General features: G+C 39.1%; 1 protein-coding gene and 1 long non-coding RNA gene across 9 annotated transcripts in view; one reads left to right on the plus strand and one right to left on the minus strand.

Moving 5' to 3' along the window:
• The window catches only part of MFF (mitochondrial fission factor), a 37,341-nt gene extending 20,092 nt beyond the window's left edge, over nucleotides 1-17,249 (plus strand). For 4 of the 8 annotated variants that reach the window (XM_032225065.1, XM_032225068.1, XM_032225070.1 and 1 more), the window contains 4 exons: nucleotides 826-984; nucleotides 13,187-13,249; nucleotides 14,489-14,573; nucleotides 16,048-17,249. In XM_032225065.1, the coding sequence (XP_032080956.1) occupies nucleotides 826-984; nucleotides 13,187-13,249; nucleotides 14,489-14,573; nucleotides 16,048-16,179 (439 nt within the window). In that variant the 3' untranslated portion in view covers nucleotides 16,180-17,249. Of the gene's footprint in view, nucleotides 1-825; nucleotides 985-3,969; nucleotides 5,014-13,186; nucleotides 13,250-14,488; nucleotides 14,574-16,047 lie in introns of those variants that run through there. The other 4 variants (XM_032225066.1, XM_032225069.1, XM_032225072.1 and 1 more) reach the window with 4 other exon arrangements.
• LOC116513827 lies at nucleotides 9,998-19,705 on the minus strand. The gene is made up of 2 exons (XR_004256049.1): nucleotides 19,628-19,705; nucleotides 9,998-12,880 (listed from the first exon to the last, which is right to left on the minus strand). It is a non-coding gene; the product is annotated as an uncharacterized LOC116513827 (long non-coding RNA).
• Nucleotides 19,706-19,708: the final 3 nt, after the last annotated feature.

Raw genomic sequence — 19,708 nt, forward strand, 5'->3', positions numbered from 1 at the left:
AGCAATTCCATTCTGTGCATTATTTTTGAAAGATTTTGCTTCAGAATAAATGCTTGAATGTATTTTGCTTATTTGGGATATATCTAGAAGTTATTATCAGCATCTCTGCTGTCTTAGGTGTTTCTTTTGCAGTCTATTTATTTTCACAATCTCTACAAAGCTTTATTTATTTATTTAGTTTGCAAAAAGCAAATATCATTATAGTTTTATCTACACTTCGTATCTGAGAGCAGTATCAGAATAGCTCCCTTCTACAGTTTAAAATGATTCAATATTCGAGCCTATGGTATTTTATACTGTATAGCAGGTTTTAATCAAGATTTCATGCTTTGCAGTATGTCATTCCTCTAAGAAAGAGGGAACATTGCATGTATCTTCTCTCCCCTTGAGAGGAAAGAGGAGTTATCAGATCTAAATGAAAAACTAGGATCAATCTTCTGATAAAGTAATTATAACTGAATTGAATGTTATGAATTTCAGTACAGTAGGTCAGAATTTATCTCTGGGAATTCATTAGTGATTTTGTGTTTGTGTTTTGAAAACAATTATATTTTATCATACCTATTGTATATATTTAATAAGTTTAGTAAGTATCTACTAAATAATAGTAGATTCTTTACTAATTATCTTAAAATGCTTTTTTTACTGAAAGATTTGGGGTTCCATTGAAATTCTATTTGATAATATTTTACTTATTTATGGTAGAGGTGCAAAAAAACTGGGACCAACTTAATTTTTCAACAAGGATTGGTAGAGAAAACTTTTTTTTCTATCTGAAACCTGATACTAGTGTTTCTCTCTTCATTTGCTATGCTTGCAAAACAGTGTGACACCATCACCTCAACAGGTTCGTGTCTGCTCTCCCCAAAAGTTTTCTGAAGATGGACCTAGTCTTTACTCTACTCGGGGCATTTTGTCGCTTATCCAGTCTTCTACTCGTAGGGCTTACCAGCAAGTCTTGGATGTGCTGGATGAAAACCGCAGGTGATTGGCCATCACAGATTCTGCCAATTTACTGCTTTTTACTTCCTTTTAATTTTCTAGTTTATTAATTTTGTTTTTTTAAAGAAGTACACAGCATAAAAGTAATATTTTTTCATGTCTTTTCCTTTCTATGATTTATGAATGACGTTTCCAAAATTCACATTTCATGGATAGTTTTATCATTTATTTGGACAAATTGAACATTTAAATAGCCAATTAAAATTCTTTTGTTTCTGAGTAGAAAAGGGAAACAGGGAGCTAAATACAGCTATACAATCCAAGATAATATGTTCTTTTATTTTCTCTTGATACAGTGGAATAACTTTTGTTATTTCTAACTGACTTGGAGAGTATAAAATATTTTCTTCTCATAATAAAGTAATCATAGATTTGTTTTTTAAAGTAGATAATCATAACCCATTAACATTGAAGGGAATCATATTAAAAGTATGACACTGGATTTATTTGATCTCTAACTGCAATATTTATAATACTTGTTGAAAAAAAATGCCTATAGCAATTTCTTCCTGAAACTTGCATGGAAAAGACAGCTTATGCAGTTTATATGCATGACTTTCAAATGTTTTGAATTATTTTTTTAACCTGTTGCCAGCCAACTAATTAATAAGGAATCTGTCAAATATTAGCCTAGACTTTGACATTTTATTTGATATAAAGTAAGAGTCATGACTTCCATTTGTCCCAAATAATTAAATTTTTCCATACCAAAAGAACCTGTTTTCATGTAAGCTGCACCTGTTTTTGAATCCAGTAATGTTTAGGCTTCTCTTATTTGTCAAGAGCAAAGGATCAGGTATTCTGCTGCATTCTGTTATGTCAGCAAAGCTTTTATTTAAAAACTTGTGTCCTTAGGATCATTTCAAGATCAAATTAGAATCAACACAGGATTTAGTCATTGATGTTTTTTTTTTAATTTCAGTTGAGATTATAATGATTCTCCAGAGCAATAGAACAACCTGTTAACACTTCTATTGGAACATATTTCTTTATAGATTACCTGTTTTAGAACTTTATTGTGCCATATATGGAAGCAGTTCACTTTCTTTACACTAACACTTATGGTTTTATTTAAATAACTCACACACTACGTTCTATATTAAAACCTAAGTATCTTGCAGATGTAAAACTTAACTGCAGTACTTGCTTTCATTTTACAGAGCTAGGTACATTCAGTTATCTCAGATTATGAGTCTTAAAATATTTTCACAAAATTTTGAGAATCATGTTTTGAAATTCTATAAATCAATTAGACAATTGAACTAAGTAAAAATAAGGCCTTGAGAAATAATCAGAAATCTAAATAAAGAGTTTATCTTTCTAGTTTATCTCAAATATAATTTTAAAAACCAAGTATCACATTTTCTTTTGAACCCATCTTCAGGGTAAAATTAAACTTCTAAAATTTGCATGCAGGAATGTGAAATTTGGAAATATACGCTATTACTTGCATGGCTACAGTTGCTGATTCTTTTACATTTTTATCTTATAGAATTGCTTTTTTGCTGTTTTAAGCATATTGTTTTATTTAAGCATAATATTTTAATTAACAGTAGTTTTTAAAACTTCATTTTTCTGCTTTATTTTTCTTTTAAAATATTTTCTGATTCCTGCATATTTCATCCATGCTTTGCATAACTACAGTATGTTCTATTGTCAATTAAAATGTTGATTATTTATCATGGCTAATTAGTCAATAATAGGATACACTTTTTCTAACATTTCTTTTCTTAAAAACTCTCTTTGACAAACTTGATCTTAGGGGAAAATCTAGGATTCCACTATGAACGTGAAACAAGTTTTGCTATCTTGAAAAAAAATCAATGTATCTGCCTTGTAATTAAGACATCTATAATTTGTATGTTACCATTATGTCAGAAACCTTCATACTGAACTGCTGTATTAGTGGATAATTTAAAAGAGATAAATTTTTCCTTTCATGTTTGTCTACAATTTATATATCTAGCTTCGGCAAGTGTTTTATAATGTATATTTCATTACAAACCTTTCAATATACCTTTGGTACTAGATATACTTTTCATTGTAAAAGTATGATACAATTCTTTTAATGTTTAATATAAGTTGCTCAGAGAACACAGTCTGTTTGTTGGTTGTAGAAATTCAGTATATGCTGCATTTTTTGGAAGATATACTGCATTTTTTTGGAAGATATACTGCATTTGAATATTAAAGAATATTAAATTTTATGTTTAAACTGAAGGAAACTAGTCTTGAATGTTGATACTTGATGTGGTACTACTTAAAAGTTTTGCTAGTAATGAGTTGATGACTATTTTCCAGAGCGAGGGACAGGAGGCTCCAGTAGATGGTATTAACACGCCCAATTGGCCACGAGACTGGGATGAAGCTGAAGCCATGCCTCTGTGCTCCACCCTTTCCTTTCCAGTTTCATCTCAGTCCAGCCAAAAAATGAGACCTGTTTTATATTTCTCCTGCAAGTTTTACTTCTACTAGACCCTCCTTGCCTCTGCAGCCTCTGAAAAATATCTCCCTGCTCGGTCCAGTAAGCAACTCTGGGTGGTTTCCTTCCTAGCCACCAGGGAGGTTTACTTTGCATTGCTGGGGATTGGAGAGATCATTCGCAGTTGTGGTGGCCATTTTCGGCTCTGCTAAACACGTGGCGTCAGCCCCCGGGTATTTGGTGATCGGGAGGCTTGTGGGCTTTCCAGCCCCATGGCCTCCCATCTCTCCGATTTACTGGTAAACGGCTTCGGCAGCTGGATTTGAGCTGCGGCGATTGCAGAGTGCTAGGAAGAGCGTGAAGAGGCTTTTAGTGGCTTCGGGCATGCCGCTGTGTTGCGAGAAGGCGCATGGGCATTTGATTGAGCCCAGCCAAGCCTCGGAGGTAGCCCCCAAGCACACAGCACTTGGCGTTGATGCAGGGCTGCCCAGATGGGGAGGAAGCAGCATTTGGACCTGCATTTATCTCTCCTTTGCTTGTTGCAGCTGAAGAGAGGGGGTTGAGAGGCTTCGCAAGGAGGGTGAGTATTAAATCTTTATTACCATGTGGCCAAGATGGTAGCGGAGGCGGGAAGGTCCCCTTCGCCCCCATGTTCCCCTGGGAAGGGCCCATTATCCAGGCAGCGGCCCACTGCTGCTGCCAGGCTACTGCTGCATCTCGTCCCTCTCGTGCCACCCAGAGGGATGAACTTAGGAGGCATAAGGCTCTTTCGAAGACTTTTTCCAGGGCTGAGAAATTAAGGGCCTTGCAGGGTAGGCTCAGTACCTCTTTCCCCCTGGTCCAAATCTCCTTTGGGGGGGTGAGTCCCACCCTGAACCCTCCCCAAGGTTCTCTGGATTCCCTAGGGAGGTGTTTTGGGGGAGGTTCCCCCTCCCTACCCCTTTCCCTGGAAGACCAGGACATGGACTTGGAAGATCCTTGTGTCTACGTGGATCCCATGGAGAATCAGGCCTTGCCCAGGCCCATCCTAGTTCTCCAAGCTGGGGTAGCTCAAAATCCAGAGAATTCTGGCTGGGATTCTTTGGATGTCGACAATCTCCCAAAGGGGTTGCAGAATCTCATGGAAAGAGCAATCTCCTCTAGTATTGTGAATGGCTTGCAGCAATAGGCTGCTCAGTCCCTAGCACCAGACTATGGTGGGATCTCTAGGGCCAGCTCCTCCCAGGCTTGCCCTCCATCCGCTTCTGTGAGCCGCCCTGTCTCCCCTTCCCTGGTTAGTGAAGGCTCAGTAGCAGGGGACAAACCCCAGAGAGATCCTGACCTAGCTGAGGATGAGGAGGATAACAAGCCGGAACCTCCAATCTTTTCTGGCCTCTTTCCCCCAAATTTATTCTGATCTCTTCTGCGCAAGGCGCGTGCTACTGCACAGGTAGAAGAGGAGGAGGGGGTAAGGATGAAGCGAAGGAGGGGGCTAAGGAGGGAGCTGCAGAGGGGACTGCAGCGAAGAAACCTTGGGGCCAAGTTTTCTCTGAACCCAAGGTTGTGGAGGAGGAGATCCCTGCCCCTCACCTTTTCCTGGAGGTGGTGAAACAATGGGAGAAGCCAACTGCTTTCCCAAATCCTGGCAGCAATGACAGACATTTTTATAATATTGAGCCAGATTTTTTCCAGGCATTACAGCTATCCACTGTGGACCCACCTGTGGTGGCTTTGGTGTCTCCTCCGTCTCTGGTGGCCAAGACAACCTTAAGGCAGGTGATAGGAAGGTGGAGATGACTCTGAGGAAGACATTCCAGTCCGCAGCCTGGGCCATCAAGGCAGCAGCATCGGCTTTGTTCTTCAATCACATGGCTATCCTGTGGATGGAGAAGATCCAGGAACTCATCCCCCCAGAAGATGTAGGGCTGTACCAGGACTTAAATAAGTTAGTGCCAGTGGTGCAGTTTTCGGCTGATGTCATGCTAAATACCATGAAGTTTGCTTCCAGGGCTATGGCGTCGTCCGTTACCTCCCATCGCCTTCTTTGGCTCCAGGGGTGGCAGGTGGACAGCAAGTCAAAGTGGCAGCTGGCATCGGCCAACTACCAGGGGGCTCCCTCTTTGGGGCTGCCCTTGACCCGCTCCTCGTGGAGGACAAGAATAAGAAAAAAGTCCTTAAACTTGCTGATATTTATGGCAATTGGTTTGTTTTTGAAAATGCGAAGAATGGAATATTGAAAGAGGAAATAAATGGAGAGGAAATCTATCTGAAAGGGCAAAATATAGAAGAAGAAGGAAAAATTAAAGAATTTATGGATTATGAAACCTTATCAGCAAAAATATTGATAACACTGCTGACAATCAAAGATAAGCGGAGTAAAGAAACAGAAAGAGGGCATCAAGATTATATGAGAGATCTTACAAGCAAGGAGTTGCTAAGAGACGTCCATACAAAGCTGATCAAGAAGATGTTTAGAAGATTAATACCACAAATGACAGAAGACACGAGATTGTTTTGTCACTGGAAAGATACAGGTTGATAGATGGAAGAGTATAATTTAAAACTAGTTAAACTTAGTGAAATTTAGTGATAATAGATATAGTCAAATAAATAATTGATAATGTTACTATTGTATACAATGTGTAGTGTCATGATGAGTAATAATTGGATATGAATATTGAATGGTACCCATCAAAGGAAGATTAGAAATCCCTTTGGATTATATATAAAGGTTAATTTAAAAAAAAGAACAAAGTTAGATACAGTTAAAGGTTTGATTATTTGGGGGGAAATGTTATGATACAGGATATGGTTAAATAAAGGAGGGATAAGGATAACAACGTATATATAGATATGGGTATAACATAAGGAAACTGGATGTAAATTGTAAACAGTGATTTGGAAAGGATTATAAAATTTTGTTATTAAATATTATGGATGTTTAGCTAGAATAGGACATAAGGATTCAGTGTTAATGGAGGATTTTAGAAATAGTAAATGAAAGGCCAGTATGTGGTTATGTATTAAATCTTGGTATATTTTATGATGAAGGACATTTAAATAATTATAGTCAAATGAAAATGAAGATATGATGATGGTAACGTATAAATATCTGAGTTAAAATACTTGAGTTAATATGAATTATGTTTGTTAACTATGGAAGAGAGGCACGAAAGTCTTTTTGTAACCAACTGATACATTTTCTACAGCATGTAAAGAAGGATGTGTTGTGTTTATTTTGAAAATTTAAAAAAATATATTTAAAAAAAGAATAAGAAAAAAGTCCTGCCCACCTCAGCGAAGAAGGCGGAGCAAAAGTTTACTCCGTTCTACAGCAAGCCCTCGTAACGATCCCAGGAACAGGAAGCTCAGCAGAGCAGGTACTCTTCCTCCAGGTCAGAGAGGCAACCCGAATGCAGTTACAATAGGGACAGGTCCTGCTTCCAACAACAGAATAAGCGGCCCTTTCGTGTGGGAGGTGGTCGCCCTTACCACCAGGGCAAATAGGTTGGGCTTGACCCCACCCATTGGTGGTCACCTGGCTCTCTTGTCCGAGGCCTGGGCAGAGATTTCCTCGGCTGCCTGGGTGATCAGCACGGTCACACGTGGGCTTCTGCTAGAGTTCCTCTCCATTTCCCCAAACTACTTCTGCACATTTCCCCATCTCAAAATATAGACAAGCGCAGGAAGACGTGTCAGGCTATTAAGCATCTGCTTGACATTGCCGCAATAGAACTGGTCCCCTTGGACCAGGTGGGTCGGGGGTTCTATTCAAACTTGTTTCTTGTGCCGAAGGCTTCAGGGGGTTGGAGGGCTATTCTCGACTTGAAGCTCTTGAACCAATATAGTTTACCCCAAGTTCAAGATGGCCTCACTTGTCCATTTTGGCAGGCATACGGGAAGGGGACTACATGGCATCTATAGACCTCACGGAGGCTTATCTCCAAATCACCATTCTCCCACTGCATAGGCATTTCCTCCAGTTCTCCTATCTGGGGTGCCATTACCAATACAGGGCCTTGCCCTTTGGGTTGTCTTCTGCACCCAGGTCATTCACCAAGGTGCTGGCAGTAGTGGTGGCGTACCAAAGGGGTTTCCCCATTAGATTGCATTGCTACCTGGATGACGTCCTCGTCCAGGGTGCATCCCCAAGTCAGATGAGGGCGGTCCTTATGCAGGTCATAGACACCCTTCAAAGGTAAGGTTTTTCTGTTAACTTTGAAAAGAGTTATCTCACCCCGTCCACTAGAATACTTAATTTAGGGACTGTTATAGATTCCCGTTCAGAGAAGGCTTTCCTCTTCCTGGACCATAGGTCCAGTTTGGTTAAAATGTTTAAGCAGGTCCGCAGGGGCGGTTATTGCTATGTCCCATAGCCCTTCTCTTCAGCTTGTTGGGAAAGCTCATATCCTGCATCAAGGTAGTACCGTGGGCACGGTTGCATGCCAGGACTCTGCAGTGGCAACTCCTACCGTTCCAGAGGGCCAACACCAGCAGCACTCCAACTTAAGGTCAAGGCCACCCTTCAGGTACTGATCTCTATCAAGTGGTGGCTGTCCCCAGCCTTGCTCAAGGGCTGCAAGTTCAGGGACCAGGAGCACATCGTACTCACCATGGACGCCAGTCTGTTCGGCTGGAGGGCAACCCTGGGATCCCAGTTGGCGCAGGGTCGGTGGTCCTGGCAGGAATTCCGACACAATATCAACTGGTTGGAGCTCTGGGTGATCCATCTGGCGCTTCGACAGTTTCGGACCTCTGTCGAGGGTCATCACATTCTGGTCCTCACCGACAACGTGGCGGCCAAGGCTCACATCAATTGACAGGGTGCACACATTCCAAGGCACTGCACACCGAGGCGATGTTGCTGGGCAGCTGGATGGAGAGACACCTGCGGTCAATCTGGGCGGAGCACATCACGGGGATCGACAACCATCAGGCTGCCTGGCTGAGTCGAGAGATGGTGGACAACAGAGAGTGGAGCCTCTTCCTGGAGCTGTTTCAGAGCATCTGCCAGAGGTTTGGACGACCGGTGTGGGACCTCTTCGCCACTCCGGCCAATGCCCAGCTTCCCCAGTTTTTTTCACGGTTCTCAGCTCTGGGAACAGAGGGGATCGATGCCCTTCGCATAAGGTGGCCAGGCGGGCTACTGTACGCTTTTCCTTCCCTCCCCCATTCCCGGGTAGTTCAGAAGCTAGTCAGGGAACAGGCAGAGCTGATCCTGGTGGCACCTCACTGGCCAAGGAGGACCTGGTTTGCAGATCTCATGACCCTGTCGGTCTGGCGGATCCCGGAGGGGCAAATAGAGTTGCACCAGGGGAAGTTAGCGCACCCGGAGCCACACTGGCTGCAACTAGGCATGTAGAGATTGAGCGGGAGTGCCTGAGGGAGGCTCACCTGTCATTCCGAGTGATTAGAACCTTAGATGCCTTGCGCAGACAATCCACTACGAGGATCTATGACTCCATCTTGGTTTACTTCGTAGCCTGGTGTCAGACCAACCAGGTGGTACCCACCAGGGCCTCAGTTCCACAAGTCCTGGACTTCATCCAGGATGGGTTGGATAAAGGGTTCTCCCGGGGCACTGTGCGTAGGCAACTGGCTGCCCTTGCTAAAATCCTCCCAAGCGAGGGCCTGGTCCCCCTCACCCAACTACCCATTGTTAAGAGGTTTTCGGGGTGTCTCCAACCTGCACCCTCCAATGGTCCATAGATTGCCCACATGGAATCTCCCTACTGTGTTGCATGCTCTCATGGATGAGCCTTTTGAGCCGTTGAGGACGGTTAGCATGAAGCTCCTAATCCTTAAGGTGGTGTTTTTAGTGGCTATCATGTCAGCTAGACGGGTGTCAGAGTTAGGAGCACTTTCCTCCAGGGAGGATTTGCGCATGTTCTACAACAATAGGGTTGTGTTGAGGTTAGATCCGGCTTTTATGCCAGAGATGAATTCCATCTTTCATCGTTCCCAGGAGGTTGTACTTCCAGATTTTTGTCTGGATCCGGTTAGGGAACGTGAACAGCAGTGGTACCGGTTGGATGTCCGACGGCCCCTGCATATTTACTTGAAGCAGATGGCCTCCTTCCGGAGGTCGGAGGCGCTATTCCTATGTTCCTAACCTTCATCGCTGGGTAAGAGGGTGACATCTTCCACCATTAGCTGGTGGATTCGCTTAGCTATTATCCTGGCATACGAGTTCCAGAAGTTGCCTGTGCCGGCCGGTGTTACGGCACATTTGACGAGCGCTGCCGCCTCGGCGGCTTGGGCCTCCCAGACTTTGATAGGTGACATTTACAGAGCTACGTGGGTGTTTCCATCGCCGTTCATTCGGCATTACAGGTTGGATGTGTTCACATTGGTTGATGCAGCATTTGGGTGCAGGGTGCTATAGCAGGTCATTGCAGATCGTTCGTTCCCCACCCATGGGGCTTAGCTTTGGTAGGTCCCATCCACTGGAGCCTCCTGTCCATCGCTCCGGAAAATGGCAGTTGGTCTTACCTGAACTGCTATTTTCTGGGCTGGGACAGGAGGCTCCAGTTCCTGCCCTTGGTAGTAGTCTAGCTGGGGTGGTGGGAGTTCTCCTTTGTGCCTCGTTTTGAGGTCTTGGGGAGCTTGCTTCGATGAAACTGGAAAGGAAAGGGTGGAGCATAGAGGCATGACTTCAGCTTCATCTCAGTCTTGTGGCCAATTGGGCGTGTTAATACCATCCACTGGAGCCTCCTGTCCCAGCCCCAAAAATAGCAGTTCAGGTAAGACCAACTGCCATTCTAAAAGCAAATGGGGCCATATCTTAGATACAACCTGTAGCTGCTGCATACAGATCCTTCTTTATCCAGTTCTTAGCATCTCATGTTAAAATGTCTCAGGCATATGCTGGGGAACAACTTCAGATTGGCAACTTCATTTATGCCCCCATTTGCAAATTTGTGTTTAGCGGCCTCCCTTTTTCTTTTTGTCAAATGTATATTTTTAATCTTTAATCTTGTAGAAGCAGTAAATGTTGCAGTGATTTATGTTGCTCTTCAAATGTCGCTATAGTAGAACTAACCTTTCTTTTAATGTAAAACTAAGATTAGGAGCAACCGCCACAACTTCAGGGTGTAAAATATGGAAATCCTTCAGATATACTATTCAAAGACTTGCTTAATTATGATATAAAATACACTTTCATGAACAATATGGCAGTTCAAAGCACTTTAAAAAACTTGCTTCTGAATGTCTGGCATGTGTATGCACTCATGCAGAAAGACCTAGGAATAGTGTCCAAAGCATTTATGCAAACCTTGCAAATGAACAGCATGATTTTGAAAAAGATACGGTTTTGCCCTCTGTCTATTCAAGCTCCTGATAACATATATTCAATGTTTCAGATCCAGCTAAGCTTTGCAAGTATAATTGACAGATTCCATTGTGAAAAATATCTTCCTCTTTCTCTATGGACATGGTAGTTAGTGTGTTAACTGTTTTTTAATGAACTTCAACTTCTAATCTTAGAGCAACTGTTAAGCATCTGTGTTGTGTAGATTTCAATACAAGCTTAACAGATGTATGCCCTACTCTTCATCCTATGTCCTAATTTGAGAGTTTAAAAGGCTTAGCGAGTTCAATGACAATTTTTCGCTTTCCTCTGTCTTGGTTCTGAATGTCAGCAGCTAGTTATCTGCTTGTTTCCCTTTGGCAATGAACTTTTAATCTTCATCTTCAGTCCTCTCCTGGGACTTCAACCATACCCTCTGAATTGATTAGTTATTGTCCCTTGGTAATCTTCACCATTTTCTCTCATCTTTAGCACACTTCTTCAGATGGTGCCAAACAACTTTTCAGCAGTGCAAGTCACAACAAGCAAGCAAAATATGTTGTGATTTTTATAGGATGTTTTACACAAGGCTAGTTAATGAAGTTTTCTCTGTTTTTCATAAAAGCACATAATTCCGTATTTTCAATAACTAAAACTTGCTTGGCTATTTGGCATATCCACAATACACTAATGTTCCTTTTCTCAGTCAGGTGGCATCTAGCCAATCTAAGCTTATTTCAAATTATCTTGAAAAGCAATGCAGGGCTAGACCTTGTCTCTACTTGGTAAGCTTATGCTTCAAATGACATTCATGTAGTAGAAACAACATATTGTAATTCTCTTTATCTCAGTGAAGCAATTTACATTGCCACAAATCAAGCCAGTGCTTCTGGAAAAGCCTCTGTAGTCTTCTTTCCCAGTGCAGGCCAAAATGCTTCTAGCTAAGTGGGCTTGCAACATGTTACAGGATTCGTTGTGCACTGAAGCTGTCTAACCTTGAAATCTTAGTGTGTATCAAGATGTCTTTAGATTGGTTAGATTCTACAGACTCACGGAAAATCTGGCTAGTTCTGTCTTCTGCAGTGCTCAACAAAGGATCTTCCTAGACTTTACTCACAGTGTAAACTCTACAGAAAAAAACTAGGATCATTGTGAAGCAGAACATCATGGTTGCTTTGCTCTTAGAACTGAAGGACACACTTTGCTTTGTAAAATAACCTGAATGGGTCGTTTGCCCAAACCTTGAACAACATAACCCTTCAAAGATTTGCACAGCCCTAGTTCTTGGTTGGCAAAAACATTAGGAATTATCAAACCTTAAGGCTAGATTGGAAAATTGAAAATATTTTCAAAAGAAACCAGTAGCAAATAACTTCTGTATTGTTGACAAAATGGACTTTGTGGACAGGACCATTTCTTGGAATTTTTACTTTTCAATTTTTATTAAATAGTAGATATGCCTTTTAGAGTGGTAGTTTGAATTGCATTACTTGTAAATGTGAATGTTGTGTTTCTTGCCTCTTCAACCGAATTCTGTGATACTTTATTTAAAGCATACGCTAGCTCAGTTCTTGGCTAATAATTTGGGGAGAAATAAGTTACTTGTCAGACTAAAAAGATTATATTAAGTGTGTGCTCTAAGTCTTAGAAAAATGTCCCATGATATCTTTGCGGTTGATATATTTGGTGATTTGTATTGGCCATTATTTTTGTTACTCTATATAAGATTTTTTGGGAAATGACAATGTTATGTCATAGATTTTTACAAAAAAAATTGAAATAGTATTTTTAAAAATTATTCTTGCTATGAGTGAAAATATGAGCATCTGCATTTATTGTTTGTCTGTATTAAAACTTTAGCTTGCTCAAACGTTTCAGGAAATTTTAGAAATTATATGTGAATTAAAAGCAAAATGGGAGTTAATGAATGAATACCAGTAATATATGCGATTTTATTACAAATATATAGATGCATGAACATACAGATTCAATTTGGCAGGGTTGATGTGCTTTGGGTTCCTTCAGTTAAACATTGCCATCTGTTGGGACTCCCAAAAGTCTGCCTTCAATTCAGTATTTCTTGCCTTCTCAAATAAGGTTCTCTGAGATACTGATGGCTCCCAACTTGTTGGCATTTCAGACGGGCTTGATGACTTGGCTCTTTGTCCAGACTTTGCCGTAGATGACTAAAAATGAAATTATTTTGATAAAATTTACCTGTACATAGAATAGGCAATTGAAATCAATGGGACGTTTATCATAATTAGATTAAGCTAACCATAATCTGGGAAATCATTTGTATGTTATGGAATATAATATTCCATTATAAAATGGAATATTTTCTAAATACAAATAGGATTTGTAATTGCAGTACTGTATGTCAAGTATAATAAAAATAACAATCTGACTTCAGGGCTTTTTTTTGTTCTACTTTTTCTCTCCATGTTTTTTTTTTCTTTCTATTTCCTTCATATCTACAAATCTTGCCTTAGGCCAGTCTTACGTGGTGGGTCAGCAGCTGTCAGTTCCTCTAGCCGCCATCACGATGAAGCCAGGTAATGTTGCATTTAGTTAGCTTTTCTGCAAATTCTCAAAGGTGTTCCTGAATTAGTTTGCTCAATAATTTTTTTTTTATTGTTGTTATGAGTGCTCTAAAAAGGTTGGTCCCCTAAATTTCCTTTTCAAATTTATTTTTTTCTCAGTCCTTATTTTTATTGTTGGATGCCTTTTTCACTTATTTACACTTTAAAACTTTGTTTTCAGTGTGACAGATCTTGGTTTGCATTTAGGATTCTTCCTCTTTGTTTTTATGATTCCAGTGATCTATGATACATTTATGTAGAATGACTTGATACTATATCACAATGTAGTTGCTGTAGCATTATTTAGTCAGGATTTAGGAATTAAAATTCTTTTTTAGAATATTTTTGATTTTTTCCCCCCTTCAGATCAAGATGTCTTTATTATCACCTGTCCATTTTGTATTGGCTTGGCTTGCCTGAATTTATTTTCTACTATTTTATTAATTTAAGCTTCTCTCCTATACCTCTTACTCATATAGTGTTGAAGGTCTCATCAATACTTTTACTTAATGCTGAGCTTGTGTATGTAATTGGTAACATTTTGTTGAAATGTTGTTTTTAAAACTCCTGCCCGGCTATCTAAATTTGGTGTTCAGAATTTTATGACTACGTGTCACTTTATAATTAAAGTGCATTTTCATTGTTGTTTCATCCTCATATTGTCAACATGGAATATGTATGCCTACCACAAGCTCTGTCACTCTTCACATAAGATTAATACATTCTTTTTAACTACTTTTCTTAACACGTTTTAGTGTCTATGCTCACATAGTATATTATAAATCATGACTTACAAATCATAATAGGTAGCAACACATACAGATATTTAAAACAAACCATAAATTAATGTTAGGGGTTTTGTATACCCCAATCTCTGTGTTTAATGATGATTGGCTATTACCAATAACTAATCCTCAAAGGCATATATTTAGCATTTATTTCTTGAAATTCTTCTCATAATTTCACTCTAGAATTAAATACTGTATTTTACCTAGAATTCAAACAGCTTAAAGCATTTTTCACTTCACAGAAAATATCTTTTTTTTTTTTTGCTGTACGGTAGTTGCATTTCTACACGCTGCATCGAATTATTACTTGTATGATGTCTAATATTTTAAGGTTTGTTTTTCAGGTGGTAAAATGTGCAATGATATTTCACCTGTAATTCTCTTTGTGCCATTGAAGAATGTTTGTATTTTTTCTGTTATACAGATATACTCTTTCAAATATAGACACATCATTAGAAGGAGCATCAGAAGATATGACAGTTGTGGATGCTGCTTCTTTAAGACGACAGGTATCTAAAATTCTTCAGCTATTATAGCTGCGACTCTTACATAATATAGTTAATTCATATAATACATGTAGGTGTAAGGGACCAGAATTGCATTATCATTAACATTTATAAGTATATTCATATTTGGTATTGTAAATATAGTTTATCAACTCTTATACAAAGTTGTTTTCTCAGCATTCTCAGTTTCTATATTAATAAAATATAGGAATGTTCCAGCAAAAATATGAATAGAAAGATTTGAAAAGGAGAAACTGTTGAGAAGATATATTCTGTTGCTTTGTTTCAAGCTGTTGAACAAACTCTATGCTTGTTTTAATACAAGTAAATCTTAATACAAGATCTTATTTATTTATTGAGTTTATTTGCCACCATCTCATAACTAAACAATTCTGGACAGCTTGCGGCATTAAAAGATTCCTACAACTAAAAAACTCTTAGTCAATAAAAATGGAAATACTAATCAAGATAAAATTATAGTTAAAAGATGGGGAGTGAGGGGTTGGTAGAATTGCCCTTTAACTCATCAATTACCTCTAGTGTGATGCTCCCCATTAGGGCCTCAAACCAAGATTCATTCATCCATTTTATGTTGTGTCATTCTTCATATGTTGTAAAGTTTTTTGTATTATTTGTTACAAAGCTGAATAATGAATTATGAATAAATCTAGAAAAGGGGTTGAACTGCAAGACCAGAAAGCTTTCACAAATATTTAAAATTAAAAGCCTAGAAAAATATTTAATATTGCAATAATTACAGATAATCCTCAACTAATGAGCAGTCAAAATTATGACAGGCCCAGAATGGGTGTGATGTACCTATAATATACTTTTGCCCATCGTCAAATGTATTGCCATCTCTCCATGGTCATATGCCTGCAGTTCAGGTGTTTGGCAACCAGCTCATCTTTATGATCAGTTGCACCATACCATGGAAACATTATTTGTGATGTTTTTACCCGTTCCTGGCAAAACACCTGTTTGAAACGATCGGTTTCCACTTATGAACATGGTGTTTGCTCTATGATTGTGGATTTACTTAATATCTGTGGTGATTCATTTAATGACAACTACAAAAATATTATAAAATTGGGTTTGGTTACGTGGGTGCCTCAACATGTGACCTTGGCAACTTGCAACCAGAAATTCAGTCCCAATTGCACTTTTAATTCAAGGATTTATATACTGAAGAATAGTATATATGGAAACAGAGTGCTAATGATACATCATGACTGCAGTAGCTCCCTACAAGAAAAGATGTGATAAAAGTAGTAAAATGTAAGAGATAACAATATGAATTTGTTAATATGCATATAGAATATAAAATAAAATGTAGCCCAAATTCTAAGACTATAAGAACAGGAGTATTATCTTACTGAAAATAGGACTTCTATTGGATTGAAGTCCTATATTGACAGACTCTGCTTGATCATTCTGGTAGTTGTGGAAAATATTAATATTTCTTTTTCTCTTTTAGATAATAAAACTTAATCGCCGCCTACAACTTCTGGAAGAAGAAAATAAAGAGCGAGCTAAAAGGGAGATGATCATGTATTCAATCACTGTAGCTTTTTGGCTACTAAATAGTTGGCTTTGGTTTCGGCGCTAAAAATTACTTCTACATTTAAAAAGATCTGACAGTGGGGAAATTTAAAAAAATTACAAAGCCCTTTGTTCCTGTCTCTGAATTGTATGGTGACTTATGACCCATGCACTGGAAATGTTTGCCACTGAAAAAAAAACTGTAACATATTACAGTGTTAAAAGGATGCTTGGACATTTTTTTTTCAAATTGCTGTAACATTCTGTTAACATTTTTTTTGCATGATAATGTACATTTGAACTGTATTATTTTGCAAATGGAAATGTCTTTATCCTGTAAAGGTATCTACAGACACTTCTCTTTGCATAGAAAGATAAACGTGGATTTTTCAAATAATCTACAAAATGGTGTAATTTACAGTAGGTTTTTCATTGTTTTTGTATTATTAAATACAGCACATTTATTGTTAACTAATTGCACTTGTTTTGTTTACCAAATTTTTTTTTGCGGTGGTTTGCCAGATTAAGTGGCATCCTAATTTATCTGTATCTCTCATTCTGGCATGTGTACATATTGTCTAAAACCATTATTTGCTAGAATGTCAACAGATTATCCAGAGGTATGTGTAAAATGTTGTTTAGCTTTAATTTTGCTTTTTTTTTCCTTGAAAAATAAAATTTTAAGCAAGTCTGTTTGAGTGATTCAAAGATTATGGAACAATGTACCAACAGTAGTGTAATTCATAAAAGTAAAGAGATTGTAATTTCTTATCAGTGCACTGAATTGTATTCTTTGTTCTTTGGGTATGTGGAAACTTGCAATTGGAACTACTTAACTTTTTATTTTGAGTTAAGACATCTTTTATTTCTTTATTTCTACAAAGCATTTCAAATCACTGTTTCTATTTAAGTGATTATTTTCTTGTTTGTTCTTACACATTGAGTACAACCATTTGCACATACATTATTTTCCTATACTAATGTTCGCCATGTGTTTTATTTTGAAAGGTCTACCTTCTTGGAAAGTGATGTAAAATAATAAAATGTTGACATGAAAAGCATTTGTGAACTGTGAAAAACAAAGTTCAGTCCTTTAATGATTTCTATAATTAAAGATTAGATGAAATGAATGCCTCAGTTAAATGTTTCCTGATATTTTATTAAAATACCTTTGTAGTGTCTGCCAAAGTATTGTATCTGTTATCATTATTGGTAGTTTTGTTAGAATTCTTACCCATGAATTAAAACTTTTTTCATTATTTTTGCCATAGGCAATATGCCTGAGAAATAATATTATATTTTTATAAAGACTTAAGTATAAGAAACAAAATTTTTAAAATATCTTTTGAACCATAAACACTGTCCTGAATCTGTCTCTTTTGGCTACATTTGCTGGGTTAGATGAGTTGCAATCCACAGCTACCACACTGTCTACTGCTAGTTTGGATACACCAGTCGGGAAATTAAATTAAAATTTTGACAACAGACGTAGAAGAGGCAATGAACTCCTTATTCTGTGAAAAAACCATTTTGAGTTTGGTGTTCCCTAATTTACTCAGTGTGTAATGATACTAAATAAATGGATATATAAATGATTCCATTTGGAATAGCTACTTTCAGGACATAGCCTTAAAACTCTAGGTTTGCCAAGAATTTTGGGAAGAGGGAGCAAAAATGGCACTAAAACAAGGACAAATAGGCTGAAAAACAGCTTCTATCCCAGGGCAGTAACTATACTGAATTCTACTATATAGTGCAATATTAATGCACTATATTAATGCAAAATAGGGTTTTCAATTCAATTATATATAACCATAATGGCGAACTTATGGCATACATGCCACAGGTGGCACGCAGAGCCCTCTCTGTGGGCATGCGAGCCTTCATTCAGGTCAGCTCCACTGTGCATGTGCATGCGCCTCCTGCCGGGTCAGCCACACGTGGGAGATGCATGCATGCGTGGCGGCAGGAAGAGCGTGGGGCAGGTTCCCCCCCATGCTCTGTATTTGGTGCCAGGAGGCTTCAGGGAGTGCCTCCGAAGCCCAGGGAGGGCATTTTTGCCCCCCAGGAGGCTCAAGGAAAGCTTCAGAGTCTGGGGAGGGCAAAAATGCCCCCACCCCACTGTGGTGGCGGTTCCACACGCATGCACAGGGGTGGGGCACATTGCATTGTGGGTGTGAGCACACATGCGCTATCGTGCGCGCACACACAATTTCGGCATATGACAAAAAGTGTAGCCATCACTAGTATAGAATGTGAAGGATGTGTGTTTGGGTTTTATTTGTATAGTTATAATCATGTAGGTTCCTGCCAGTTCTATAGAAGAGGTTCCAGAAATCTACCGTGCCATTTAGAACCAGTTCCAGCTCCCTCCCTCCCCCCCCGTCCGCACCTCGCTTCCCCCGCCCACCGCTCACTGATTGGCTGGCTCATCAATTGCCCCGCCCACCTCTAAGAGTCCTAACTAAATCTTAAAGTCTTAAAGCTGTCAAGTTTGAATGTACCTGGGTTTTTTTTTCTAAAGGGTTAGGAGTGCAAGGGTCTTCTAACTTGACAGCTTTAAGCCTTGCACACTTCAATGCCAGAGTTCTTGAACCAACATGACTGGAGGAGGAATTCTGGGTGTTGAAGTTCACAAGTCTTAAAAGCTGTCAAGTTTGAACATCCCTGGGGTTTTTTTCTAAAGGGTTAGGGGTGCAAGCATCATGTAAAATGACAGCTTTAAGACTTGCGTGCTTCAAATGCCAGGGTTTCTGAGCCAACAGCTTGGTTGCTAAGCAAGAGCATTGTTAAATGAGTCACCACATTTTTACAAGTTGGCCATGCCCATCCAGTCACATGGCTGGTGAGCCACTCCCACTTGGTCACATGGCCAGCAAGCCACTCCCACAAAGCAGGCCACACCTACAGAAATTCTTCTAAAATTTGAAACCCACCACTGGTTATAATGTACACTGAAGATGGCATTTAATTTCATATTAGGTGCAATGACAATAAAGTAAACTAAAACCTAAATTTTAGGTTTTAATCTTACAGCAGGTTTTGGACTTTTATACAACGATTATGTATTTGTTTTAAATTTGATTTCAATACACGTTTGCTATAGTTCAATCTGAATGTTTATTGTATCATATTCTGTAGGTGGGTTTTAGCCTTTTTCCAGTCTAGCCTACAGCCCTTGAATACATTAGTCAGTCTAATCCTGTTTAGCTTTTACAGATTAGACAACTTTGTTACTATTTGAAAACTTCATTGAAAATCTCATAAATAAATAAATAAAAGCATCATCATCATCCCTCAGTAGCTTTCCCACTGTCACGCTTTTTACATTCTCATAATGTTGAAAATAAAGTAGCCGTTTGTACTTTTGGCTACAGTACAGATAATAGCCCGCTAAGCAGATACTGGCACGCAACTCTTGGTAATTGCGAAAAGTTTATAAACCTGAATTTTCAGACCTTCAGTGTATTTGGCATTCGACCGGGTCGCAGAACTGCTATCTAGTTATGATGTACCTTTTTGAACCGGCCATGTTTATAAAGCAGCGCTGTCTCATTCGCTAGAAATCAGCTCTGACCCCGGAACTCAGCCGGACC

This window comes from Thamnophis elegans, chromosome 10 (assembly GCF_009769535.1).
Source record: "Thamnophis elegans isolate rThaEle1 chromosome 10, rThaEle1.pri, whole genome shotgun sequence".
NCBI lineage: Eukaryota > Metazoa > Chordata > Lepidosauria > Squamata > Colubridae > Thamnophis > Thamnophis elegans.